The sequence below is a fragment of the Phocoena phocoena genome, chromosome 7, assembly GCF_963924675.1.
Source record: "Phocoena phocoena chromosome 7, mPhoPho1.1, whole genome shotgun sequence".
Lineage (NCBI taxonomy): Eukaryota > Metazoa > Chordata > Mammalia > Artiodactyla > Phocoenidae > Phocoena > Phocoena phocoena.
The window spans coordinates 2,537,595-2,565,119 of NC_089225.1; the positions used below are offsets into that span (position 1 = coordinate 2,537,595).

At 41.0% G+C, this 27,525-nt stretch overlaps 1 protein-coding gene across 1 annotated transcript in view; it reads left to right on the forward strand.

Annotated features, from left to right (window-relative positions):
- OCA2 (OCA2 melanosomal transmembrane protein) overlaps window positions 1–27,525 on the forward strand; it is a 229,348-nt gene that overhangs the window by 98,274 nt on the left and 103,549 nt on the right. The window contains exons 14-17 of the mRNA XM_065880688.1: window positions 5,889–6,021; window positions 20,923–21,070; window positions 23,459–23,516; window positions 26,113–26,221. Coding sequence (XP_065736760.1) covers window positions 5,889–6,021; window positions 20,923–21,070; window positions 23,459–23,516; window positions 26,113–26,221 — 448 coding nt within the window. The remainder of the gene's footprint in view (window positions 1–5,888; window positions 6,022–20,922; window positions 21,071–23,458; window positions 23,517–26,112; window positions 26,222–27,525) is intronic.

Sequence of the window (27,525 nt, forward strand, 5' to 3'; positions counted from 1 at the left end):
TAGTGTCCTTCTTGTCTCTTTTAATAGTCTTTGTTTTAAACTCTATTGTGTCTGATATGAGGATTGCTACTACCACTTTCTTTTGATTTCCATTTGCATGGAATATCTTTTTCTATCCCCTGACTTTCAGTCCATATGTGTCCCTAGATCTGAAGTGGGTCTCTTGTAGACAGCATATATACGGGTCTTGTTTTTGTATCCATTCAGCCAGTCTGTGTCTTTTGGTTGGAGCATTTAATTCATTTACATTTAAGGTAATTATTAATATGTACATTCCTATTACCATTTGCTTAATTGTTTTGGGTTTGTTATTATAGATCTTTTCCTTCTCTTCTGATTTCTGCCTAGGGAAGTTCCTTTGGCATTTGTTGTAAAGTTGGTTTGGTGGTGCTGAATTCTCTTAGCTTTTGCTTGTTTGTTAAGATTTTAATTTCTCCGGCAAATCTGAATCAGATGTCCTGCCACTCCCTTCTGGCTTGCAGAGTTTCCGCTGAAGGATCAGCTGTTAACCTTATGGGGATTCCCTTGAATGATATTTGATGTTTTTCCCTTGCTGCTTTTAATATTTTCTTTGTATTTAATTTTTGATAGTTTGATTAATATGTGTCTTGGTGTGTTTCTCCTTGGATTTATCCTGTATGGGAGTCTCTGTGCTTCCTTGATTTGATTAACTATTTCCTTACCCATATAGGGAAGTTTTCAACTATAATCTCTTCAAATATTTTCTCAGTCCCTTTCTTTTTCTCTTCTTCTTCCGGGACCCCTATAATTTGAATGTTGGTGCATTTAGTGTTGTCCCAGAGGTCTCTGAGACTGTTCTCAATTCTTTTCATTCTTTTTTTCTTTATACTGCTCTGCAGGAGTTATTTCCACTATTTTATCTTCCAATTCATTTATCTGTTCTTGTGCCTCAGTTATTCTGCTATTGATTCCTTCTAGAGAAATTTTAAGTTCCTTTATTGTGTTTTTCATTATTGTTTGTTTGCTCTTTAGTTCTTCTACGTCCTTGTTTAAAACATTTCTTTTATTTTATCTATTGTATTACCAAGATTTTGGATCATCTTTACTATCATTTTTCTGAATTGTTTTTCAGGTAGACTGCCTTTTTCCTTTTCTTTTGTTAGGTCTGTGGGTTTTTACCTTGCTCCTTCACCTGCTGTGTGTTTCTCTCTCCTCATTTTGCTTAACTTACTGTGTTTTGGGTCTCCTTTTTGCAGGCTGCAGGTTCGTAGTTCCAGATGTTTTTTGTGTCTGTCCCAGTGGCTAAGGTTGGTTCAGTGGGTTGTGTAGGTTTCCTAGTGAAGAGACTAGTGCCTGTGTTCTGGTGGATAAAGCTGATCTTGTCTTTCTGGTGATGTGTTTTGAGGTGTCTGTGACCTTATTATGATTTTAGGCAGCCTCTCTGCTAATGGGTGGGGTTGTGTTCCTGTGTTGCTAGTTTTCTGGCATAGGGTGTCCAGCACTGTAGCTTACTGGTCTTTGAGTGGAGCTGGTCTTGGCATTGAGATGGAGATCTCTGGGAGATTTTTGCTGTTTGATATTATGTGGAGCTGGGAGGTCTTTTGTGAACCAATGTCCTGAACTTGGCTCTCCCACCTCAGAGGCACAGCCCTGATGCCTGGCTGGAGCACCAAGAGCCTTTCATCCACACAGCTCAGAATAAAAGGGAGATAAAAGAAAGAAAAAGATAAAATAAAATAAAATAAAATAAAATAAAAAAGTTATTAAAATAAAAAACAAAAAATAATTTTTAATTTTTTAAGTAATTAAAAAGAAAGAAAGAGGGCTTCCCTGGTGGCGCAGTGGTTGGGAGTCTGCCTGCCGATGCAGGGGACATGGGTTCGTGCCCCAGTCCGGGAAGATCCCACATGCTGCAGAGCGGCTAGGCCTGTGAGCCATGGCCGCTGAGCCTGCACGTCCGGAGACTGTGCTCCGCAACGGGAGAGGCCACAACAGTGAGAGGCCCGTGTACTGCAAAAAAAAAAAAAAAAAAGAAAGAAAGAAAGAACAAAGAAACCAAAAAACAAATCCACAATGATAACAAGTGCTGATAACTATACTTAAAAAAACCAAAAAAAAAAAAAAAAAAAACCAGAAAACGGACAGAGAGAACCCTAGGACAAATAGTAAAAGCAAAGGTATTCGGACAAAATCACACGCAGAAGCATATGCATACACACTCACAGAAAGAAAAAAAGGGGAAAAAAATATATCATTGCTCCCAAAGTCCACCTCCTCAATTTGGAATAATTTGTTGTGTATTCAGGTATTCCACAGATGCAGGGTACATCAAGTTGACTGTGGAGATTTAATCCGCTGCTCCTGAGGCTGCTGGAAGAGATTTCCCTTTCTCTTGTTTGTTCGCACAGCTCCTGTGGTTCAGCTTTGGATTTGGCCCCGCCTTGCCCTGTAGGTCGCCTGAGGGCATCTGTTCTTTGGTCAGACAGGGCGGGTTTAAAGGAGTAGCTGATTTGGGGGTCTGGCTCACTCAGGGTGGGAGGGGTATGGAGTGTGGGGCAAGCCTGCGGCAGCAGAGGCCACTAGGACATTGCACCAGCCTGAGGCGCACCATGTGTTCTCCCGGGGAAGCTGTCCCTGGATCACAGGACCCTGGCAGTGGCGGGCTGCACAGGCTCCCGGGAGGGGAGGTGTGGATAGTGACCTGTGCTTGCACATAGGCTTCTTGGTGGCGGCAGCAGCAGCCTTAGCGTTTCATGCCCGTCTTTGGGGTGTGCGCTGATAGCCACAGCTCGCGCCCATCTCTGGAGCTCCTTTAAGCAGCGCTCTGAATCAGCTCTCCTCGTGCACCAGGAAACAAAGAGGCAAGAAAAGTCTCTTGCCTCTTCGGCAGGTTCAGACTTTTTCCCGGACTCCCTCCCGGCTAGCCGTGGCGCACTAACCCCCTGCAGGCTGTGTTCACGCAGCCAGTCCTCTCGCTGCGATCCGACTGAAGCCCGAGCCTCAGCTCCCAGACCCCGCCCATCCCGGTGGGAGAGCAGACGAGCCTCTCAGGCTGGTGAGTGCTGGTCGGCACCGATCCTCTGTGTGGGAATCTCTCCGCTTTGCCCTCCGCACCCCTGTTGCTGCGCTCTCCTCCGCGGGTCCGAAGCTTCCCCCCTCCGCCACCCACAGTCTCCGCCCGCGAAGGGGCTTCTAGTGTGTGGAAACCTTTCCTCCTTCATGGCTCCCTCCCACTGGTGCAGGTCCAGTCCCTATTCTTTTGTCTCTGTTTTTTCTTTTTTCTTTTTTTGCCCTACCTTGGTACGTGGGGAATTTCTTGCCTTTTAGGAGGTCTGAGGTCTTCTGCCAGCATTCAGTAGGTGTTCTGTAGGAGTTGTTGCAAATGTAGATGCATTTCTGATGTATCTGTGGGAAGGAAGGTGATCTCTGTGTCTTACTATTTACCATTTTGAAGCTCCTCCCTCAACCACATTTTAAACAGCCCTAGGGAAGTCTCTTTAGGGGAACCATGTACCCTCTGCTTCTGAATGGCATCTCACACATCATTGGAAGGCATTTCCTACTGTGCCCCAGAGATGTGTGCACTAGGACATTCTTCAGGCCTTTCCCATCAGGCCTCTGTGCCGTGCACTGCTGGGACCTTCCTTGTGGCTCTCCCACCAGGCTGCTGTGCCCTTGGGGTACGCTTCAAAACCAAAACAGTATGAAACAAGGCTGAGAGGGAAGAAACAGAGCCAGCACCTTGCAAGAAAGGGCTGCATTTAAGCACTGCACTGATGTAAGTATGATAGTGGGTGGTTTTGTAACTTTATAGCTTTATTACAGGTTTTCCCCACTGTCTGAAAATAGAGCTTTCCTATGAAACCTTTCAGAAGCCAAAATGGCATAAAGTTAAAAGAGCAATCACCTGTTTTCATAAAAGTGAAAATCCTTCTCAGATTTCTTTCTTAGCGAAAACAGGTGCTAATGTAGGTCTTTTGTAAAAGCAAAGTGACATAAAGCGAAATCTGAAAAAGTGGGGGATACCTGTATTGTGTCCCAAAGGGACCCAGAATTACTCAGGATGTAAGTACTTCTGCCTTCATGCGCTCCTCCCTCCAAAAAATATTAATTACATTTACATTAATTATGCTATTACATTACTTGTAATATTAATTACAATTACATTTACATTCATGACTGAATTCATATATAGAAAAATATGTTAATATTATATTAATATTATATTTTAAACCATCTTCTTTGACTCAAAAGGTTTTCTGTTTTGTTTCTGATTTTAGAAGAAACTAAATGATTTTCAGGGACCCCTAAAAGTGTCTTGGACCTTTTTTAAACCAGATATTTGGGGCATGCATTCTATAGATAAACACAAAATCCAAGGTAATATCCTTGTTGAAGAACTACCAGAAAAGTGGTGAATTCTTATATGGCTGTTAAAAGCATGCCATGAGTCCCACATCTTGGTAGGTCTCCCTGCTCTCTGTATGTGATTAACTTCATATGTTGCTGTTTCATATGCTGTTTCATATTCATATGTATGTGCAGATAAACTGCAAGAGAATAAGAACTTCAGATCATTGCACACTGTCTAGCCTAAATTTTGACACAAACTTACTGATAATGGCTTCTAAGTTGTGCCGTATCTTTAACAATGTTATAAGTGGTTTCAGGCCTTTTCCAGATATGAGGGGGACAAATAACTAAATTTTAATAAACAACAACTAATATAATTGAAACCACTCCTTCCAGCTCAGGCCTTTAGAAGGTGGTCTTCTTGACTGCTGCCTTGGGCATGGTCTCTCAAGGTGGTCACTAATGACCCCTGGACCTACTCTCCCTACCCCCATGGTCTCTCCTGCCTGGGGGTCACCCCCAATGCTTTGTCATTGTGCCTCTGACCGCTTTTTGTGGAATCAGTAGTCCATGAACACTACAGAAAAATACCTGGAGTTCTTGCCAGTAAGAAGCTGATTCTCACAGGCTGCTTCATGCGGACAGCAGTCTCATCTGTCCTGCGAGGTGCTCAGAGGGCATGTATTTGCTGAAGGTTTAAGCACAGTATAAACAAAAGGAAAAAACTGACTAATATTGTTGATGACATATTCCCTAACAAATTAACCTAGCGGGGATTTCATCCAACAACAAAGATGTTCTCAGCGGCTGAGAACAAAGGAAGTGTGAAGGGAAGGAGAGGGCTCCTGCCTAGGACCCTTGGAGCTGGTTGGGACACCCTGGGGGGCTTCAGTCCTGATGCCACTGGGTGATATGTGGAGGACAGTGCTTTCCAGGCATGACAGTGCTCTTTCAAATTGATGGCAGTGACTTAAGTGAGATATTTTTAAAAGGCAATTTACCTTCAAATGGGAGAATGTTGCCCCATAGTTTTTTTTTTTTTAAATTGAAGCATAATTCATTTACAACGTTGTGTTAGTTTCAGGTGTACAGCAAAGTGATTCAGTTATACTTACATATATATCTATTTTTTTTCAGATTCTTTTCCCTTATAGGTTATTACAAAATATTGAGTATAGTTCCCTGTGCTATAACAGTAGGTTCTTGTTGGTTATCTATTTTCTCTATGGTAGTGATAGTTGTATGTTTTGTCCCCCTCAGTCCTGTTTCACTGAATCCTGGGGGACGAGTTAGTCCAGTGGTGAAGTAGACACAGCTAAGGTTGGGATTAGATGTGATGACCTGTTTTTGTTTCGTCCCAAGTTTGCTTGTCATTCAGGTAATAATTGGTTTTTCAATGTGAAAGAAACAAATCCTGAATGTTTTCAAAATCATGGTGAAGAGTACCTGTTCTGTGGGCTTTGTGCTACGTTCCACGGCCCTCGAGTTCAGCCCACCCTGGACGCTGCCATGGGGCTGCACCTGCGCTGCAGGAAGGCCAGTCTGTGGTTTCACTTCTCTTTTCCTGTTTCTAGGGTCTGGACTTCGCTGGGTTCACCGCACACATGTTTGCTGGGATTTGCTTCGTTCTCTTGTTCTCCTTTCCACTCCTCAGACTACTTTACTGGAACAAAAAGCTGTATAACAAGGAACCCAGTGAGATTGTTGGTGAGTGGAAGTACCTCCTCATATATCCCCAGAGTTTACTGCCACGATACTATTTTTTCTGGGGGAAGTTGCCACGAAAATTTAAGAGGTTACTCACCTGTAAAATATCAGGGAAGCATAAGTCGTTGGGATGCTGTACACCAGCATGTCCCTGTCTGCCTCCTGGTACGCAGTGTGCTTTCAGGGGCTTTAAATCCATGAGCTGTGCCTCTTTAGTTTTCTATAGAGTGAAATGTGGGAAGCAATGTCCACTGTATACAGGTTGCATGTCATGACAGCATTAAACCACGTGTATACAATACAAATAGCATAGCATATAGACTGTACTAATATGTTGTAGTTTGAAACTAAATGTGATTACAAAAATGGCAGCATAATCCAGCACAGGGGATATAATACTGTGTCAATCAAGATCATATTGGTGAGGCAGTGACCAGGAGGAATAGGGCTCGTGGCCATCTTATGGTTTTGCATTTTCCTTACTTAAAATTTTTAGTAGATGTTTTATTGAGAGCATTACTGGTCAGGATAGATTAGAAGCAATAGACTATTTGGGAAACAGCCAGCCTCTTCTTGGCCAGGCCCTGTGCAAGACACTGTGCAGGTTGCCTTTTTAACAGAGGGGACCACTACAAATGATTCCATTTCTTCTCTGTTTTGAAGAAAATTTTAATCAACGTTTGCTTTTTATTTTAAAATAGATATTTCTTGCAATGAGGTACCTTGATCCATGTTTCTCACTGACCAGTGTATTAATTTGCTAGGGCTGCTACAACAAAGTACCACAGACTGGGTGGCTTAAACAAAAGACGGTTTATTTCCATAGAAGTTAAGGTGGCTTAATAAGCCTCTTATTGTGGCTCATAGTTCTGGGGCTGGAAGTCCAAAATCATGGGTTGGTTGGCTGTGAGGAAGGATCTGTTCCAGGCCTGTCTCCTTAGCTTTTAGATGGCTGTATTCATGTTCATATGGCATTCTCGCTGTGTGTGTCTGTGTACACATTTCTCCATTTGTAAGCACACCAGTCCTCTTGGATTTGGGGCTATTCTAATGACCTCACCTTAGCTAATTATATCTGCAATGACACTATTTTCAAATAAGGTCACATTCTGATGTACCGGGGGTTAGGACTTTAACACATGAACTTTGGGGGGACACTACTCAACCCATAGCAACAAGTTAGAGGCGTTCAGAATTTTTATCATCAACTAGTATATGTAAAGTGTGGTAACAATAATTAAGTTTAGATTTCTAATGGAAAGGATCATACCAATGGATAGCTAAGGAGACTATAATCAATTACAATTGATTATAATACAATTATACAATACAACTATACAATACAATACAATACAATACAACTATAATACAATTACAATACAACAATCAATCTGTCTCTAGAAGCTTGTGTGGGCACAGCTGCACCTCTCCCCAACATCCCTCAACCGCCCTGGTGATCAGAATGACTTGGGAATGAGTGTTATATATACAGGTTACCAGGCCCACCCCCAGGAAATCTATGCTGTGTATAAGCTCTTCTGGAGAGTCTTATCTTGAGATTAATTTAGATATACTGATTTGGAAGTATAGAAACAAATCTGTGTAATTGTCTCCTCCACTCTTCCAGAAAAGGAGCTGAGGAAAACTTTGAGGGAAGGGGGAGGGGATGGTTGGGACATGGATAATGCTGAAACCCTATGGCAATGCCAAGACAGGCTGTAAATCAGCACATGGCGAGCTGTGCAGAGCCAGAGCAATCACTCTGAGCCACTGTTGGGTACAGGGGTCTCCAATTTTGGGGTGCTTGGTATAACTACAGATTACTAAGCCCTACCCCAGAGATTTGGGTTCAGCAGGTCTTTGGGGTGCAGAGAGCATCTGTCAGATGCTTGGTTATGCTGCAGTAAAAAGTAACCTTGAAATCTCAGTGACTCTTCCTCACTTTGGCCTCATGCCCACTGTGGGCTGGCAGTGCCTTCCTGGTCAATAGTTCTCAGAGCCCTGAGCTGCTGGTCATCAGACAGAGAGAACCACATGTTCCACTCTGCCACTGAATGACACAGCTCATCCTGAGTGTCACCAGGCCTCAGTTTTCACCCTGTCACCAGTTGCAGGGGCCAGGATGAGTCAGCCTGCCAAGTGATCAGAATGGGAGAGAACGACTTATTTGTTGAAAAGCACAAATAATAACCAGAGTCTGCCCCTCTGGTCACCAAATATCAACTCATGCTGCTTCTTCCTAATATTTTATATAGAATTTTTATATCTTTGTACAGTAGGGATATTGGTGTGTAGTGTCTTCTCTTGAAATGTCTACTTTTGCTGTCCTCGAAGGATGAATATAGGAGTATACCCTCCTCTTCAGTTTTTGGGAAGAGATGGTGTAAAATTGCTACTACTTTTTTCCTTAAATGTTTGCCAGGATATTTAAAGGCTTGGACCTCCCTCCCTCCCTCCCTCCCTTCCTTTCTTTCCTTCCTTCTAGTTTTTAACTACATATTCAAATTACTTAATAGATATAGGGCTAGCTATCAAGGTTATCTATTTCTTCTTGAGTGCTCACTTGTGGTTTATGTCTTTAAAGGAATTTGTCCATCGTACCTCAATTGTTAAAAGAATTATTCTAAAACTGTTCATAATAGTTTTTCATTATCCCTTTAATGGCTATAGAACTTTTAAAATTGAAGTATAGTTGATTTGCAATATTGTGTTAGTTTTAGGTGTACAACAAAGTAATTCAGTTATATATATATATTTTTTCAGATTATTTTCTATTAGGTTATTATAAGATATTGAGTATAGTTCCCTGTGTTATACTGTAAATCCTTGTTGCTTATCTGTTTTATGCATCATAGTTTGTATCCATTAATCCCATCCTCCTAATTTATGCCTCCCTTTCCTTTTCCACTTTGCTAAACACGTTTATTTTCTATGTCTGTGAGTCTGTTTCTGTTTTGTATATAGATTAATTTGTGTTATTTTTTAGATTCCAAATATAAGTGATATCCTATAATACTTGTCTTTCTTTGTCTGACTTACTTCACTTAGTATGATATTCTCTATGTCCATGTTGTATGTTGCTGCTAATGGCAATATTTCATTCTTTTTATGGCTGAGTAATATTCCATCGTATATATACACCACATCTTCCAACCAATCATCTATGGATGGGCACTTGGATTGTTTCCATGTCTTGGTTACTGGAAACGGTGTTCCTGTGAACATTTGACTGTATGTATCTTTTTGAATTAGAATTTTCATCTTTTCTGGATATGTGCCCAAGTGTGGAATTGCTGGATCATATGGTAACCTAATTTTTGGTTTTTCAAGGAAACTCCATAATGTTCTCCACAGTGGCTGCACCAATCTACATTCCCACCAACAGTATAGGAGGATTCCCTTTTCTCCACACCCTCTCCAGCATTTATTATTTGCAGACATTTTAATGATGGCCATTCTGACTGGTGTGAGGTGGAACATCATTGTAGTTTTGATTTGCATTTCTCTAATAATTAGTGATACTGAGCATCATTTCATGTGCCTAATGGCCATCTGTGTGCCTTCTTTGGAGAAATACCTATTTAGATCTTCTGCCAATTTTTTTTTTACATCATTATTGGAGTATAATTGCTTTACAATGGTGTGTTAGTTTCTGCTTTATAACAAAGTGAATCAGTTATGCATATACATATGTTCCCATATCTCTTCCCTCTTGCGTCTCCCTCCCTCCCATCCTCCCTATCCCACCCCTCTAAGTGGTCACAAAGCACCGAGCTGATCTCCCTGTGCTATGCGGCGGCTTCCCACTAGCTATCTATTTTATGTTTGGTAGTGAATATAAGTCCATGCCACTCTCTCACTTTGTCAGAGCTTACCATTCCCCATCCCCATATCCTCAAGTCCATTCTCTAGTAGGTCTGTGTCTTTATTCCTGTCTTACCCCTAGGTTCTTCATGACATACATTTTTTCTTAAATTCCATATATATGTGTTAGTATACGACATTTGTCTTTCTCTTTCTGACTTACTTCACTCAGTATGACAAACGCTAGGTCCATCCACCTCATTATAAATAGCCCAATATCATTTATTTTTATGGCTGAATAATATTCCATTGTATATATGTGCCAAATCTTCTTTATCCATTCATCCGATGATGGACACTTAGGTTGTTTCCATCTCCTGGCTATTGTAAATAGAGCTGCAATGAACAATTTGGTACATGACTCTTTTTGAACTATGGTTTTCTCAGGGCATATGCCCAGTAGTGGGATTGCTGGGTCATATGGTAGTTCTATTTGTAGTTGTTTAAGGAACCTCCATATTGTTCTCCATAATGGCTGTACCAATTCACATTCCCACCAGCAGTGCAAGAGTGTTCCCTTTACTCCACACCCTCTCCAGCATTTATTGTTTCCAGATTTTTTGATGATGGCCATTCTGACTGGTGTGAGATATCTCATTGTAATTTTGATTTGCATTTCTCTAATGATTAATGATGTTGAGCATTCTTTCATGTGTTTGTTGGCAGTCTGTATATCTTCTTTGGAGAAATGTCTACTTAGGTCTTCTGCCCATTTTGGGACTGGGTTGTTTGCTTTTTCTTATTGAGCTGAATGAGCTGCTTGTAAATTTTGGAGATGAATCCTTTGTCAGTTGCTTCATTTGCAAATATTTTCTCCCATACTGAGGGTTGTCTTTTGGTATTGTTTATGGTTTCCTTTGTTGTGCAAAAGCTTTGAAGTTTCATTAGGTCCCATTTGTTTATTTTTCTTTTTATTTCCATTTCTCTAGGAGGTGGGTCAAAAAGGATTTTGCTGTAATTTATGTCATAGAGTGTTCTGCCTATGTTTTCCTCTAAGAGTTTGACAGTTTCTGGTCTTACATTTAGGTCTTTAATCCATTTTGAGCTTATTTTTGTATATGGTGTTAGGGAGTGATCTAATTTCATACTTTTACATGTACCTGTCCAGTTTTCCCAGCACCACTTATTGAAGAGGCTGTCCTTTCTCCACTGTACATTCCTGCCTCCTTTATCAAAGATAAGGTGACCATATGTGCGTGGGTTTATCTCTGGGCTTTCTATCCTGTTCCACTGGTCTATCTTTCTGTTTTTGTGCCAGTACCATACTGTCTTGATTACTGTAGCTTTGTAGTATAGTCTGAAGTCCGGGAGCCTGATTCCTCCAGCTCAGTTTTTCTTTATCAAGATTGCTTTGGCCATTCGGGGTCTTTTGTGTTTCCATACAAATTGTGAAATTTTTTGTTCTAGTTCTGTGAAAAATGCCAGTGGTAGTCTGATAGGGATTACATTGAATCTGTAGATTGCTTTGGGTAGTAGAGTCATTTTCACAACGTTGATTCTTCCAATCCAAGAAAATGGTATATCTCTCCACTGATTTGTATCATCTTTAATTTCTTTCATCAGTGTCTTATAATTTTCTGCATACAGGTCTTTGGTGTCCTTAGGTAGGTTTATTCCTAGATATTTTATTCTTTTTGTTGCAATGGTAAATGGGAGTGTTTTCTTGATTTCACTTTCAGATTTTTCATCATTAGTGTATAAGAATGCAAGACATTTCTGTGCCTTAATTTTGTATCCTGCTACTTTACCAAATTCATTGATTAGCTCTAGTAGTTTTCTGGTAGCATCTTTAGGATTCTCTATGTATAGTATCATGTCATCTGCAAACAGTGACAGCTTTACTTCTTCTTTTCCAATTTGGATTCCTTTTATTTCCTTTTCTTCTCTGATTGCTGTGGCTAAAACTTCCAGAACTATGTTGAATAAGAGTGGTGAGAGTGGGCAACCTTGTCTTGTTCCTGATCTTAGTTGAAATGCTTTCAGTTTTTCACCATTGAGGATGATGTTGGCTGTGGGTTTGTCATATATGGCCTTTATTATGTTGAAGAAAGTTCCCTCTGTGTCTAGTTTCTGTAGGGTTTTTAGCATAAATGGGTGTTTAATTCTGTCAAAAGCTTTCCCTGCATCTATTGAGATGAGAATTGTTTCTCTCCTTCAATTTGTTAATATGGTGTGTCACATTGATTGATTTGCGTATATTGAAGAATCCTTGCATTCCTGTAATAAACCCCACTTGATCATGGTGTATGATCCTTTTAGTGTGTTGTTGGATTCTGTATGCTAGTATTATTTGAGGATTTTTGCATCTTTGTTCATCAGTGATATTGGCCTGTAATTTTCTTTCTTTGTGACATCCTTGTCTGGTTTTGGTATCAGGGTAATGGTGGCCTCGTAGAATGAGTTTGGGAGTGTTCCTCCCTTGCTATATTTTGGAAGAGTTTGAGAAGGATAGGTGTTCGCTCTTCTCTAAATGTTTGATAGAATTCACCTGTGAAGCCAACAAGTCCTGGGCTTTTGTTTGTTGGACGTTTTTTTTTTTTTTTCCGGTACGCGGGCCTCTCACTGCTGTAGTCTCTCCCGTTGCAGACACAGGCTCCAGATGCACAGGCCAAGCGGCCATGGCTCATGGGCCCAGCCCCTCCACATCACGTGGGATCCTCCCCGACCGGGACATGAACCCACGCCCCCTGCCTCGGCAGGTGGACTCGCAACCACTGTGCTACCAGGGAAGCCCCTGTTGGAAGATTTTAAATCACAGTTTCAATTTCAGTGCTTGTGATTGGTCTGTTCATATATTCTATTTCTTCCTGATTCAGTCTTGGCAAGTTGTGCTTTTCTAAGAATTTGTGCATTTCTTCCAGGTTGTTCATTTTATTGGCATAGAGTTGCTTGTAGTAATCTCCCATGATCTTTTGTATTTCTGCAGTGTCAGTTGTTACTTCTCCTTTTTCATTTCTAATTCTATTGATTTGAGTCTTCTCCCTTTTTTTCTTGATGAGTCTGGCTAATGGCTTATCAATTTTGTTTATCTACTCAAAGAACCAGCTTTTAGTTTTATTGATTTTTGCTATCATTTCCTTCATTTATTTTTCATTTGTTTCTGATCTGACCTTTATGATTTCTTTCCTTCTGCTAACTTTGGGAGGTTTTTTTGTTCTTCTTTCTCTAATTGCTTTAGGTGCAAGGTTAGGGTGTGTATTCGAGTTGTTTCTGGTTTCTTAAGGTAGGATGGTATTGCTAAAAACTTCCCTCTTAGAACTGCTTTTGCTGCATCCCATAGATTTTGAGTCGTCCTGTCTCCATTGTCCTTTGTTTCTAGGTATTTTTTGATTTCCTCTTTGATTTCTTCAGTGATCACTTTGTTATCAAGTAGTGTATTGTTTGCCCTCCATGTGTTTGTATTTTTTACAGATCTTTTCCTGTAATTGATATCTAGTCTCATAGCATTGTGGTTGGAAAAGATACTTGATACAATTTCAATTTTCTTAAATTTACCAAGGCTTGATTTGTGACCCAAGATATGATCTATCCTGGAGAATGTTCCATGGGCACTTGAGAAAAATGTGTATTTTGTTGTTTTTGGATGGAGTGTCCTATAAATATCAATTAAGTCCATCTTGTTTAATGTATCATTTAAAGCTTGTGTTCCCTTATTTATTTTCATTTTGGATGATCTGTCCATTGGTGAAAGTGGGGTGGTAAAGTCCCGAACTACGAATGTGTTACTGTTGATTTCCCCTTTTATGGCTGTTAGTACTTGCCTTATGTATTGAGGTGCTCCTATGTTGGGTGCATAAATATTTACAATTGTTATATCTTCTTCTTGGATTGATCCATTGATCATTATATAGTGTCCTTCTTTGTCTCTTCTAATAGTCGTTATTTTAAAGTCTATTTTGTCTGATATAAGTATTACTACACCAGCTTTCTTTTGGTTTCCATTTGCATGCAATATCTTTTTCCATGCCCTCACTTTCAATCTGTATGTTTCTCTAGGTCTGAAGTGGGTCTCTTGTCGACAGCAAATATATGGGTCTTGTTTTTGTATCCATTCAGCCAATCTGTGTCTTTTGGTAGAAGCATTTAATCCATTTGCATTTAAGGTAATTATCATTATGTATGTTCCTATTCCCATTTTCTTAATTGTTTTTGGTTTGTTATTATAGGTCTTTTCCTTCTCTTGTGTTTCTTGCCTAGAGAAGATCCTTTAGCATTTGTCATAAAGCTGGTTTGGTGGTGCTGAACTCTCTCAGCTTTAGCTTATCTCTAAAGGTTTTAATTTCTCCATCAAATCTGAATGAGATGTTTGCTGGGTAGAGTAATCTTGGTGGTAGGTTTTTCTCCTTCATCACTTTAACTATGTCCTTCCAGTCTCTTCTGGCTTGAAGAGTTTTTGCTGAAAGGTCAGTTGTTAACTTTATGGGGATTCCCTTGTGTGTTATTTGTTGTTTTTCCCTTGCTGCTTTTAATATGTTTTCTTTGATTTAATTTTTGACAGTTTGATTAATATGTGTCTTGGCATGTTTCTCCTTGGATTTATCCTGTATGGGACTCTCTGTGCTTCCTGGACTTGATTAACTACTTCCTTTCCCATATTAGGGAAGTTTTCAACTATAATCTCTTCAAATATTTTCTCAGTTCCTTTCTTTTTCTCTTCTTCTGCAACCCCTATAATTCGAATGTCGGTGCATTTAATGTTGTCGCAGTGGGCTCTGAGACTGTCCTCAGTTCTCTTCATTCTTTTTTCTTTATTCTGCTCTGCAGTAGTTATTTCCACCATTTTATCTTCAAGGTCACTTATCCGTTCTTCTGCTTGTTATTCTGCTATTGACCCCTTGTAGAGTATTTTTAATTTCATTTATTGTGTTGTTCCTCATTGCTTGTTTCATCTTTAGTTCTTCTAGGTCCTTGTTAAATGTTTCTTGCATGTTGTCTATTCTATTTCCAAGATTTTGGGTCATCTTTACTATCATTATTCTGAATTCTTTTTCAGGTAGACTGCCTATTTCCTCTTCATTTGTTAGGTCTGGTGGGTTTTTAATCTTGCTCCTTCATCTGCTGCATGTTTTTCTGTCTTCTCATTTTGCTTATCTTACTGTGTTTGGGGTCTCCTTTTTGCAGGCTGCAGATTCGTAGTTCCCATTGTTTTTGGTGTCTGTCCCCAGTGACTAAAGTTTGTTCAGTGCGTTGTGTAGGCTTCCTGGTGGAGGGTACTAGTGCCTATGTTCTGGTGCTGAGGCTGGATCTTGTCTTTCTGGTGGGCAGGTCCACGTGTGGTGGTGTGTTTTGGCATGTCTGTGGGCTTATTATGATTTTAGGGAACCTCTCTGCTAATGGGTGGGGTTGTGTTCCTGTCTTGCTAGTTGTTTGGCATAGGGTGTCCCACAGTGTAGCTTGCTGGTCATTGAGTGAAGCTGGGTGTTTGTGTTGAGATGGAGATCTCTGGGAGATTTTCACTGTTTGATATTACATGGAGCTGGGAGGTCTCTTGTGCACCAGTGTCCTGAAGTTGGCTCTCCCACCTCAGAGGCACAGCACTGACTCCTGGCTGTCGCACCAAGAGCCTTTCATTCACACGGCTCAGAATAAAAGGGAGAAAAAGTAGAAAGAAATAATGAAAAAGGATAAAAGAATATAAAATATAGGGAGGTAAAATAAAATAAAGTTATTAAAATAAAAAATAATTATTAAGAAAATAAAATTTTTTTAAGTAAAAAAAAAAGAAAATGGATGGATAGAACCCTAGGACAAATGGTGGAAGCAAAGCTAACAGACAAAATCTCACAGAGAAGCATACACATACACACTCACAAAAAGGGGAAAAGGGGAAAAAGTAATAATTCTTGCTCTCAAAGCCCACTTTCTCAATTTGGGATGATTCGTTGTCTATTCATGTACAAGATTCAGGGTACATCAAGTTGATTGTGGAGATTTAATTCACTGCTCCTGAGGCTGCTGGGAGAGATTTCCCTTTCTCTTCTTTGTTCGCACAGCTCCTGGGGTTCAGCTTTGGATTTGGCCCCGCCTCGGCGTGTAGGTCGCCAGAGGGCATCTGTTCTTCACTCAGACAGGACGTGGTTAAAGAAGCCATTGATTTGGGGGCTCTGGCTCACTCATGCCAGGCGGAGGGAGGGGTTCGGAGTGTGGGGCAAGCCTGCAGCGCTTCTGCCAATTTTTTGATTGGCTTGTTTGATATTGGGTTGTATGAGCTGTTTGTATATTTTGGATTAATATCTCTTGTCAGTTGCACCATTTGCAAATATTTTCCCCCATTCTGTAGGTTGTCTTTCATTTTGTTGATAGTTTCCTTTGCTGTGCAAAAGCTTTTATGTTTGGTTAGGTCCCATTTGTTTATCTTTGCTTTTATTTCTTTTCCTTGGTAAACTGATTTAAGAAAATATTGCTATGATTTATGTCCAAGAAGTTTTACCTATGTTCTCTTCTAGCAGTTTACAGTGTCATGTCTTATATTTAGGTCTTTAAACCATTTTGAGTGTATTTCTGTGTATGGTGTGAAGGAGTGTTCTAATTTCATTGATTTACATGAGGATGTCCAGCTTTCCCAACACCACTTGCTGAAGAGACTGTCTTTTCTCCATTGCATATTCTTGCCTCTTTTGTTGTAGATTAACTGACAATAGGTGTTTGGGCTTATTTCTGGGCTCTCTATTCTGTTCCATTCATCTATGTCTGTTTTTGTGCCAATATCATGCTGTTTTGATTACTGTAGCTTTGTAGTATTGTCTGAAGTCTGGGAGGCTTACATAATGGCTATAGAATTTTTGGTAAAGGAATCTCTCTCATTCCTGATATTGGATTTATGTCTTAACTTTTTTTCTGATTAGTCTGTCTAGAGGTTTATCAATGTTACTGATCTCAACCAGCTTTTGATTATATAGATTTTTTCTACATTTTTTCTCTTTTAATGATTTATACTCTGATATTTATTATTTATTTTCTCCTGCTTACTTTGGATTTATTTATTTATTCTTCTTTTACTAGTTTCTTCATGCGAGGGTTGAGGTTATTCGTTTAAATATATCTTATTTTCTAGTATAGGTATTTAGTGCTCTAAATTTCCTTCTAAGTAGTGGTCTTCCACCAATTTTGATATGTTTTGTTCTACTTCCCTTCAATTCAAATTACTTTCTGATTTCCATTTTGATTTCTTCTTTGATCCTTGGATATTTTAGATGCATTTACCTACACCAAATTTAGGGATTTTTGCAGTTACCAAATTTAATTTCACAGTGGTCAGAGAATATATTTTGTAAAATTTGAATCCTTTTGAATTGATTGAAACCTGTTTTATGGTAGAATGTGGCCTATTCTCATAAATATTCTATTTGCACTAGAAAAGAATATGTATTTTGCTGTTGTTGGTTGGAGTTATGTCAATATGAACAATTAGGTCAAGTTGACTGATAATGTTATTCAGGTCATTCATATTCTTGCTGATTTTCTGCCCACTTGTCTATCAATTATTGAGAGGTGGATATAGAAATCTCTGACTAAGGCTGTGGATTTGTCTATTTATCTTTGCAATTATATGATTTTTTGCTTTACATATTTCAAAATTTTGTTACTAGGGTACATAAACATTTAGGGTTATTATGTCCTCTTGAAGAATTAACACCTTTATCATTATGAAGTACCCTTCCCTATCCATAGTAATATTCTTGCTCTGAAAACTAATTTGATCTTAATGTAGCAATTCCAGCTTTCTGTTAGTGTGGTATATTTTTATCATCCTTTTACTTTTAACCTTTTTGTGTCTTTATATTTAAAGTGCATTTCTTGCAAATAGCTTATAGTTGGGTCTTGCTTTTTTATCCAATCTAATAATCTGTCTTTTAATTGATATGTTTAGATCATTGATATTTAACTTGATTAGTGATATGGTTGAATTTAAGTGTATCATCATGTCACATTTTCTAATTGTGATTTTAGTTATAATTATATCACTAACTTCAAGTGATATTATACCACTTAACATAAAGGATAAGAATCTTATAGTAGTATAATTCTATTTCTCAACTCCTGGCCTAGGTGTCTTCCCCTGAGACTCCTGAATTAGAGCCAGGTGACCCTCCTCTAGGCTCCTGGTAGCCACCACCTCCTGTGAGAGAACACATCCCACATGGTAATGTCTTTGCCTGCTTGTAACATGTATACGGCAACCACAAGTAATGCCACAAGAGGGTGGTTGAGAAGCTTGGAAAGATAGGGGCTGGTGGTAATCAGAGAGGTAGAGATGAGACATCTGATGATGTGTCCTGGTCAGGGCTAGTCAGGCAAAGCAAGAGCTAAAACTTATACAGTGGGATCAGAGCTCACAATGGCACTCACCACTTGAGGATCTTGAGTCTTCCCTAAAGATCTTTGCAGGTCATGGGGAACAATGGGCTATTTGAAAGAATGAATCTATCTATCTATCTATCATCTGTTTTCTTAGGTGGATCAGCCTAGATAGGTAGAAGATAGGTAAATAGGAACATAGATTCCTTGTTTCCATATATCTAACTGTATTTATCTATAGATAGTTTCTATAGATGATAGATAGATAAATAGATAGATAGGGCAAACAGTGTTTTATGATTAACCAGGGTTGGGTTGTCAGGAAGTGGCTTCAGTCAAAGGTTACTGAGGAGCAGCAATCAGAATTAGGCAAATGTGAGATGAAGCCTGGATAAGCTGGTGACCTGAGTCAGGAAGACGTGGATCCTGCAAGACCCACACCATCATATCCTGAACTGCTCTTGTGGCCTAGTACTGCCTTAGCTCATGTTCATTTATGATGTATCTTATTTCTCTGTCTAGCTTGTTGGAGGCCTATCTTATAACTTGTCAATTTATTCTTCTCCTTTAACATCTAGCATGGTGTCTGGCACCTATTACATGTTCAGTGCAGAAATGTAGAGGAGAATGACATTGATAAGACCAAAATGACATTTCAGGTTCATGTACCTGGAAGATTAATTATGTCATATAAGAACTAAGACAGTGAGGGAAGAGAGAGTTCTTGGGGGAAGATGGAATGTTTATCTGTGAATCTTGTAGCACGAGGTTCAGAGGGCAATATCAGGTAGCTGATTGGGTTCACAGTCTTAGAGCTCAGCAGAGACCGGGTGGGGAAATGGCAGAGGAGGTACAGAGGAAGCTTGGGAGCTGAGGAGTGGATGCTTGGCTAAACTGAGCTCTAGGTGCAGGCAGTGGACTCCCTTCTCTTGGACAAAATCGCTCTCAACCAAAATTTCCCATGATCGGTGATACATTTATTTTGTCCACAACTAGAAAATTGAAAGTGCACTACTTGAGCATTAACCCATGGGTTGATCTGAGGAGAGTAGCCTGTCCTGTTTGATTTGATGGGCTAGAGGGCAGCAAGGCTCTGGGTGTGCATGAGGGGCTGAAGGTGACGCTGGAGAAGACACCTGTGGAAAGGAGCCCTGGGGACCTGGAAGGCCAGATTCAGTTTCTGCTTCTCCAAACACAGAGGTGGAGAGGCTCCCACAGGCTGGCCCGGGAGCTGAGCTGAGCAGTGCTCCTGTGTAGCTCTTCAAAATTGGTCAGCTGCTTGAGAGAGTGGCAGTCACTAATATGGCTTGAAAGAATGGCTAGAAAGTCTCTGATACTTTAGGGATGGGCTTTGAATGATATCCACTATATAACGAAGTTCAGAACATTGGATGAAATAATGGCACTCTCTGCAGCTTCTCTGAAGCTGCTGCACCACCTTGTCCCCCCATTCTTGTCCCAGTGCAGCATTTGTGTGTGTGTGTGTGTGTGTGTGTGTGTGTGTGTTCAGCATTTCAGAAACCTAATTCATATGTTTTTATCCTCTTCCTCCTCCTCTTCCTCCTTTTTATATTATCATAACCTCACAGGTTGTTTAATGAGGTGTGAATTATGGAGGTGTGAATTATGTTTATTGAGGGAATTATGGATCTGTTTCTCTGTAGAGGCTTTCAGGTTATACCCAAGTTTCTTCTGTTTTAGTAAGCTCCAAAGAATCAATATGTACTGAATGGAAGTACTTTACTTATCTTCATTCTAAAAACTTTTCATCTTTGAAAGGCTGACCCTTTAGAGAAAACCATGGTGGCATTTTCCTTGTCATTGAGCCCAGGCTTGTGCACTGCTTCACAGGTCTTGGGAGAATTGCCCTGCCTTGACTCTGCTCTGACCTAGTGTCAACTGATCTAATCCTGCTTGAAAGTGTGTGTTCTTTTAATTTCATCTTGAATTTTTAAGATATGTAGTATAGTGCATTGTACATGAGAAGTGATTCATGAAAATACTGTGCTTCCTTATATTCTTTTAGTGGATATTTTGAGAAATTTATGTAGTATCTTTAACAGTAAACTAGAGGTTAAAAGTAAAATTTCATAAGATATTCTAGTATTTTAGGAGCCAATGAATTGGCAATTCATTTTTCTCTTCTCTATCAGAAGAGGTTTAAATTCATTGATGGGTGAAAATTTGCCTCATTCTTTTAATTTCAGAAGTGCATAAAGTTGTCTACATTTCTCTCCTTTGTGTTCTTTCATAGACACAAGCTCAACTTGGGGGCCTGGTCAGGAGGGAGGGCTCTCCCCATCTCCTGCTATTACCAAATGCCCTACTGGGGAGACCAGGCACCACCTACTACACTTGTATTTCTGATGTGTATTAGATCTGTTTCAAAGATTGGGCAATGTCTGGATTTTGAACTGAGATCTGAACTACTGGCTCCAAGAAGTAATTTCTTGGGAGGGAAAAAGCTTGTTGGGTGCTAACTTTCATACGCCTATTCAAGAATTTATTCTTCACCCAAAGAGTTGAAATTATCTTTGCATCTACTGTAATTTTTAAAAGTCAGCTTTGTCTTCTGGTTCTCTCATAATAACATGAAAGCTAAGAAGCCACTGCTTTGGTTTGGTCCTTGGAGATCTGCATCACAGGTGTGTGTTTTCTGTTCTTGGAGGGTGCTGAGGGGAGTAGGTGCTGATGTCTGACATTGCAGGAGAATGAAGCCTTGGCTTTCCTTTCCTGCAGAACTGAAGCATGAGATCCATGTCTGGCGCCTTACTGCACAGCGCATCAGCCCAGCCAGCCGTGAGGAGACAGCGGTTCGAGGTCTACTCCTGGGGAAGGTGCTGGCACTGGAGCGCTTGCTGGCCCGAAGGCTGCACAGCTTCCACAGGTATCAAGTCAGGCCCTGCTCAGACCACTCTTGGTTTACAGCAGTGGTTCTTATCTTTACCAGTTATATTCAATGGTTGGATTGTATCAACAACCTATTTATGACCACCCTAAGAGTGTCCAAATGTCATGTGCAAAATGTGAGCTAAAGTGATTGTGAAGAGTACCCCATGGTACTGCGAAAGAGTAACACTAGCTGCATGCTACTAAGTAAGTTTTGGGTGCCATACACTGTGCTAAACCTGTTATGATGCAGCATTTTATTTAACTCTCACTTAGCTCTCTGGAATGTGTGCTGATATTAGCCCCAGCTTAAGGATGAGAAAACTGAGGCTCAGAGAATTTGAGCAACTTGCCCAGGGTTTTGCATCTAGGAAAGAGTGATGCCAGGAATTGAGTTCACACTCAACTACTGCCTGTCACACTTCACACCAAACACGTTGCATAATAAAAATTTAAAATATATATATATATATAACAAACTAATCTAACAAAATATTCTCCCAGTAGTTGATTTTCCAGGAGCTCAAAGAATACCTAATTCCTGCTCAATTCATTTCTTGGAGTTTTTTTTTTTTTTGGCCACCTTATGGCATGTGGGAAATTAGTTCCCTGACTAGGGATTGAACCAGGGCCCCCTGCATTGGAAGCACAGAATCTTAACCACTAGACCACCAGAGAAGTCCCTTGAGTTTGTTTTTAATCAAAGCTGAGACCTAACAGTAACAGTGAGGTGCTGAGTTTTTCCTCCCCACTCTGATGAGGTGCTGAGTTCCAACCTGTCTTTACGCTGGAAGTACTGACAGAAAGAGCGAGAGCCTGCTCACTCCTCAGGGATGTGGAAGCATTCCTGCAGTAGGGTTGAGAACTGGGTGGAGATGAGAAGTCTGTCACGGCAAGGGGAAATGTGAGTTCTTGTGAAGGTAGTGAGAATGATCTTACATATTGCGGTTTGCTGAGACCAGCCCTGTGTTCCCAGAGAGCAGGCAAGCAGACTGAGGACAGGAGCTGGGCACAGTGCCAGTGCCAACCACTGAGGGCTGTCTAGTGTGGCTGTAGCCTGGTCTGAGAGTGGGGGGAGAAGGCCACAGGCGAGTATGTAGAGACTCACTCTGTCTAGAGATGTAGCCCAGTGTGAAGCACTGTCTCAGCATCCTCAGCTCCATCTCATCTCAGGACCTACCTGTATCCTGTGACGCTGGAGAAGCAGGACCTGGTACCCCCAGGCTACTGGAGGCCCTGAGTTGCAGGCTGGGGACAGAGTGACCAACTTCAACAATAGGCATGGATCTTAAAAGGAAAAACTTTGTAAATTAAAGATGCAGGAGTAAATTGCCCTGAATGTATTTAATCTACTGGCCTTCAAGTTTCAACGTGTTCCATCTGGTATGGATGTTAAGACACAGTCAGTGTATCTCAGGGTTAAAATGTGAAGAATTCACCAAGTTTCCATCAACTCATCCTGTTTTGATCACAGAAAGGGAAACTGAGGCCCAGAGAGGGCAGTGGCTTTGTAAGGCCACACAGTCACTGGAAGCAGATAGTAATGAGGGTGATCTAAGGCATGTGCTAACTCTTCAGGTCCTGTTTCCACATTTTATTTTTAAAAATTGTCCTTAGAACCATTCAGTTGGGTCTGCTGTGATTTCCTTTAGGGTCTGTACTGGCTGTGTGGTCGACCTCCACTGACACTATGACACGTGAGTGCTCATGAAGACTAAATTCTCCACCACACAGCTTCTTTTTCCTAACTGGTGAGGGAGGAAATAAAGCAGAAAAGAAAAGATGAGTTGATAGGAAAGGTTAAAAAAGAACGGCAAGTTGGAACAAATAGAGGTGACAAATGGAAATAGAGATGGGCGGATACCATGACCAGAGGGGGAAGGAAGCAGACATAAGTGCTTCAAAGTAGATTTCCAATTGATAAAAATCACCACTAAAGCAAGTGGCATTTCTTTTACTGTTTTTTTCCTTTAATTAAATTATAAATATAACACATCCTCATTTTGAAAAAAGATTCAGAAAATTAATAAGTAAAAAGAGGAAAACCAAGGTGGCTTACTGTCTCATTCCCCTGTTGACATTCTGGCCAGTGTTCTTCTGACGTTTCCTGTGCTATGCTCGCACATGCCTCGTTGAACCGTCCGGTCATTTCATGTATTACTTTTCCTTGGGAATCTAGAATGAGCATCTTTTCCAATTCATGAACCCAGTTCTACCAGGCTCCTTACACCATGAGGCCTGCCCCATTCTGTGGCCGCACCTGGCGTCACACTGTGGACGGCGTCCAGGCCAGGGGACCATGCTGTGTGCCACTGCTGAATGCCACCTTGCTGGCCTCACCGCTCGATGCCACCAGGAAAATGATGTCTGCCCTTTTCTCTTTTAGACAGATCTCACAGGAAGATAAAAATTGGGAGACCAATATCCAGGAGCTACAAAGAAAGGTATTGTGGTTTCTTTTCTCAGGGATTCCTTGAAGAACAGAGTAGATTCCTTTTCCTTACTTCATGTGAAGTTGCAACTGAAAGTCATCTTTCTTTTATTCCTGTAGTTGTACACAAGACATAAGTTATTTCCAGGAATTAATGGGAAAGATAATTTTCCAGACATGGTAGGCTTATTTTGTCCAGGAATTTAAAAGGTAAACTTATTATGTTCCTTTAAAATAGGGCAGTACTTTCTGTGGTTGGCCGGCTCTCAGCTCCCCCTGACCCTGAAAGGCAAGTCTGTGGTTCCCATTGTGTGGGTGAGGAGATGGAGGCCAAGACAAGGGAGGCGTGCTGCTTGAGATGGAACACCTTTTGGGGCAGAGATGGGGTGTATGTCTTCTGTTGTACGGCTCTGACGTTGGGAGGCAAAGCTCATTTGGGGCTCTTTTGCTCACTTTCCCACCTAGGTGGAATTTCTCAGCCCCCCTGAGGACACATAATGCCCCTCTCCCAGCTCAAGATCTGCTGGAAGTCATTTATATCTTCATGAAATTTCAAATCCAGGTAGTTTCTTTCCTAGGGAGAGGTTGAATACCCACTCTCTAATTATGATAGGAACATTTTGTCCTTCGCTAAAGGAAATTTAGACATTGGGACCTGGTAGATAACATGTTCTTTGAGTTTGTCCTTCCAGCATCTGTCCCACTCAGATGGTCAGGGTTAGGGAAGACAGGTGTGGCTATGACATTTTTCTGGCTTCAGGCTTAAACGGACCCTGCCCACTTTTTCTAGTAGTTCTGGCTGCAAGTTAGGGATGAGACTGCGTACCTCTCTGTATACCTGGTGGACAAGGACTGGGGAGCTGGGCATTACCCCTGCATTGTTTCTCAGACTTCTCACTTTGATGACCTCAGATAACCAAAGGATAAAATTTGACAGGCACCCCAAAATAACAGAGTACAAACTTTGATCATCTTATACCAGCCGAGTGACACTGGAATATTCTTTGACCTCCCTGCTCCCTCCATTTCCAATCCTGGAGTCGACCATGGTAATACCCAGTTTCTGTGGTTAACCTGGCCCAGGGAGATACCATGCCCGTTTCTTCCTGATTCTCCATCACAGACTCATCTAGCAAAATTGGCTTCCTTGGTGGGGGAAGGGGAAGATGAGTGGGGGCCGGCCAAGCCTTGGCAGTGGGTGGGGAAGGAAAACAGGAGCTCCCAAAGCAGCCCCCATGGCGTGTGAGCAGGGGGCCAGGGGCTGCTGCCAGAGTCGTTGTGACACAGAGGGGTATGCTTGTGGTTTTTATGGCAGCAGCTTTAACTGTGTGACCAGAGAAATCAAGAGAGAATACCTATCTCTAACTCTACCTATACCTACACCCATACTCATGTCTGTGTCTATGTCCATGTCCATGTCTATACCCCTGTCTATACCCTTGTCTCTATCTACATCTATCTCTACATCTATATCTTTATCTATACCCATATCTTACCCATGGCTCTGTCTATATCTACCCATACCTACACCTGGATCTATATTTATATAGCCTTATCTATATTTACATCTAGACCTGGATATCTTAGGCATAGACTAACAGACAGAGGTGCTAGTGGGACCACACTGAGGAAAGGGCATAGTGCAGTTGTTGGTTCACACCATGGAGTGTGATTCACACAGGGGCCTAGTTAGATGTATGTGCTTCTTGGGACCTAACTCCCTGCCCCAGTCCCACACAGCACAGCACCCTTTGGTGACCTTGTCCTATCTTGCCCTGTGGCTCAGGCCCACTGGAAGGAGGCCTGCAACTCCAAGGTTAAGGAAGGTGCTGCAGAGTACCTCCCCTCGCCCCCTGAACGCCTGGGGCAGGATCCCGTATGTGTCATCTGGTGACTAGGGGACTGCTAAGTGCATTCAGCAGAAGTCCTGTTATTGCAAGAACATTTTAACCTCAGTACCACATGAGCAGAGATTTACATAATAGAGGGAAAGTTAAACTAAAAGGCTATTAACACACAGTACCCGTGGAAATGCATGTGTCTTGAAGGGCCAGGTCCCTGGAGGTTAATGTACAGGCTTCACAATGGCTTTATTTTATCTGATGCTGGCAGTGGGCCTGGGAACAGCTTAGCATCTCTGTGTCATATTGAAAATGCATTTAGTCAGGTGTCATTTAAAAGGATTGTACTGGGCTTCCCCGGTGGCGCAGTGGTTGAGAGTCTGCCTGCCGATGCAGGGGACGCGGGTTCTTGCCCCAGTCCGGGAAGATCCCACATGCCACGGAGCGGCTGGGCCCGTGAGCCATGGCTGCTGAGCCTGCACGTCCAGAGCCTGTGCTCCACAACAGGAAAAAAAAAAAAAAAAATAAAGGATTGTACTATATTTTTTATGTTTATTTTTCATAGATTTTGATTTCAAGATTTTGAATGATCTAATCTTAAATCTGTACAGTTTTCCTTGTAACACATGATCTTATCTTTCAAGTTCAAGTTGCTATATTTTTCATCATAAGGAGAAATTTGTAGTGATTCAAATGACGTAGGATTGTGGACACATTGCAGAAATCAGATTACACTGAGTAAATGAGTTGTGTTTTCCTCTCTCACAGCACAGGATATCAGACAGGATTCTGCTCGCCAAATGCCTGACAGTGTTGGGATTTGTTATCGTCATGTTCTTTCTCAATTCGTTTGTCCCTGGTGTTCATCTTGATATTGGTGAGTCTAATTTTTGGGGTAGCTTTTGTTGATAGGCTTTCCAAGTGACATCACAGTCTGGAAGGGGATGTTTCAAAGCTTGTTCCCAGATGCTGGTGAGGGCTGAGAGGGATAGTTTTCTGGAGGAGAGGGAGAGGAGGACAGAGAGGGTGAGAGAGAGATACATCTCAGTGCCTTGGGTCCTCAGCCCCTCCAGGTTTAACATTAGAAGGGATAGAGAACAGGGTGGATAGCATCATCTCTATCATACTTAATAATCAGATCTTCAAACTGTTACCTAAGAAACACCTCTAGAAGAGATAAGAGGTCATATCATCAAGGCCACAGTCCTGCAGTTTGTGCAACCTGACCTGACGATTAGATGAGAGACATTAGTGAAGGGGCCAGAGAATTACAAGAAGTCTACGCTGGTCCTTCTCCTTACCCAATGGTGCATCCATTTTCCCTATGCAACAGAACTCCATTCTCCCACCTGCTCCCATAGATTTCTCTTCTCTTGCTTTCACAGTCTTATGGCTCTCACTTTGTACTTTCCCAAAATCTAGGTTGCGTGGCCCATCCCCACCTGACACATGGCCATCTTGTAGAATGAGTTCACCAGATATCGTGTTTACCCTGGCATTCTTCTACTCTCCATCAACATTTTCATGTTACTTAGATCTTTCTAGTTGATTTAATAGTTATCTCTATTGGTGTCATTATTTAAAACAAAATAAAACCACTTCCAAAACCCACCTCACATGAAAGTATAGATATAAAGTTAAATTTGAGGAAGTGTCAAGGAGCATTTTCTTTAAACAAAATCTTTACCTATGGTTTTCCTTCAAAAGTGAGCTCTGCTAATATGTTTTTATAAAAATTTGACTTACTGCAACATTTGAAGAATATAACTTCTGTAGAAAGCAAAGCTTCTTAACTGTGTAAAATAGATGGATAACATGGTCAGGCTTAGTTATTCGAACAACAGCATTGCTCCTTTAGTTCTTGGCTACCACTAGGAATCTTTATATCTCTAAATATTAAACAAGTACAACAAAATTGGTATTTTGTGGGCATACAGGTTCCATTAGATAATTCTTTTGGGTGTTCACAAATTATTTTGTTGTGGTCCGAGCACGGGTTGGAAAAGAATTTCCAGACACGAGACAGAATGTAAGGAAGATAGGGTTTATTACAGAAGGGTCACTGCAAGAACAGTGGACTGACTTCCCGGTAGTCAGGGAAAGTCGACAATGAGCATGGGTTGCTTGTCTGTTTTTATAGCCGGGGAACCTGTAAGTCATCTGCTGACTGGGCAGAGTACG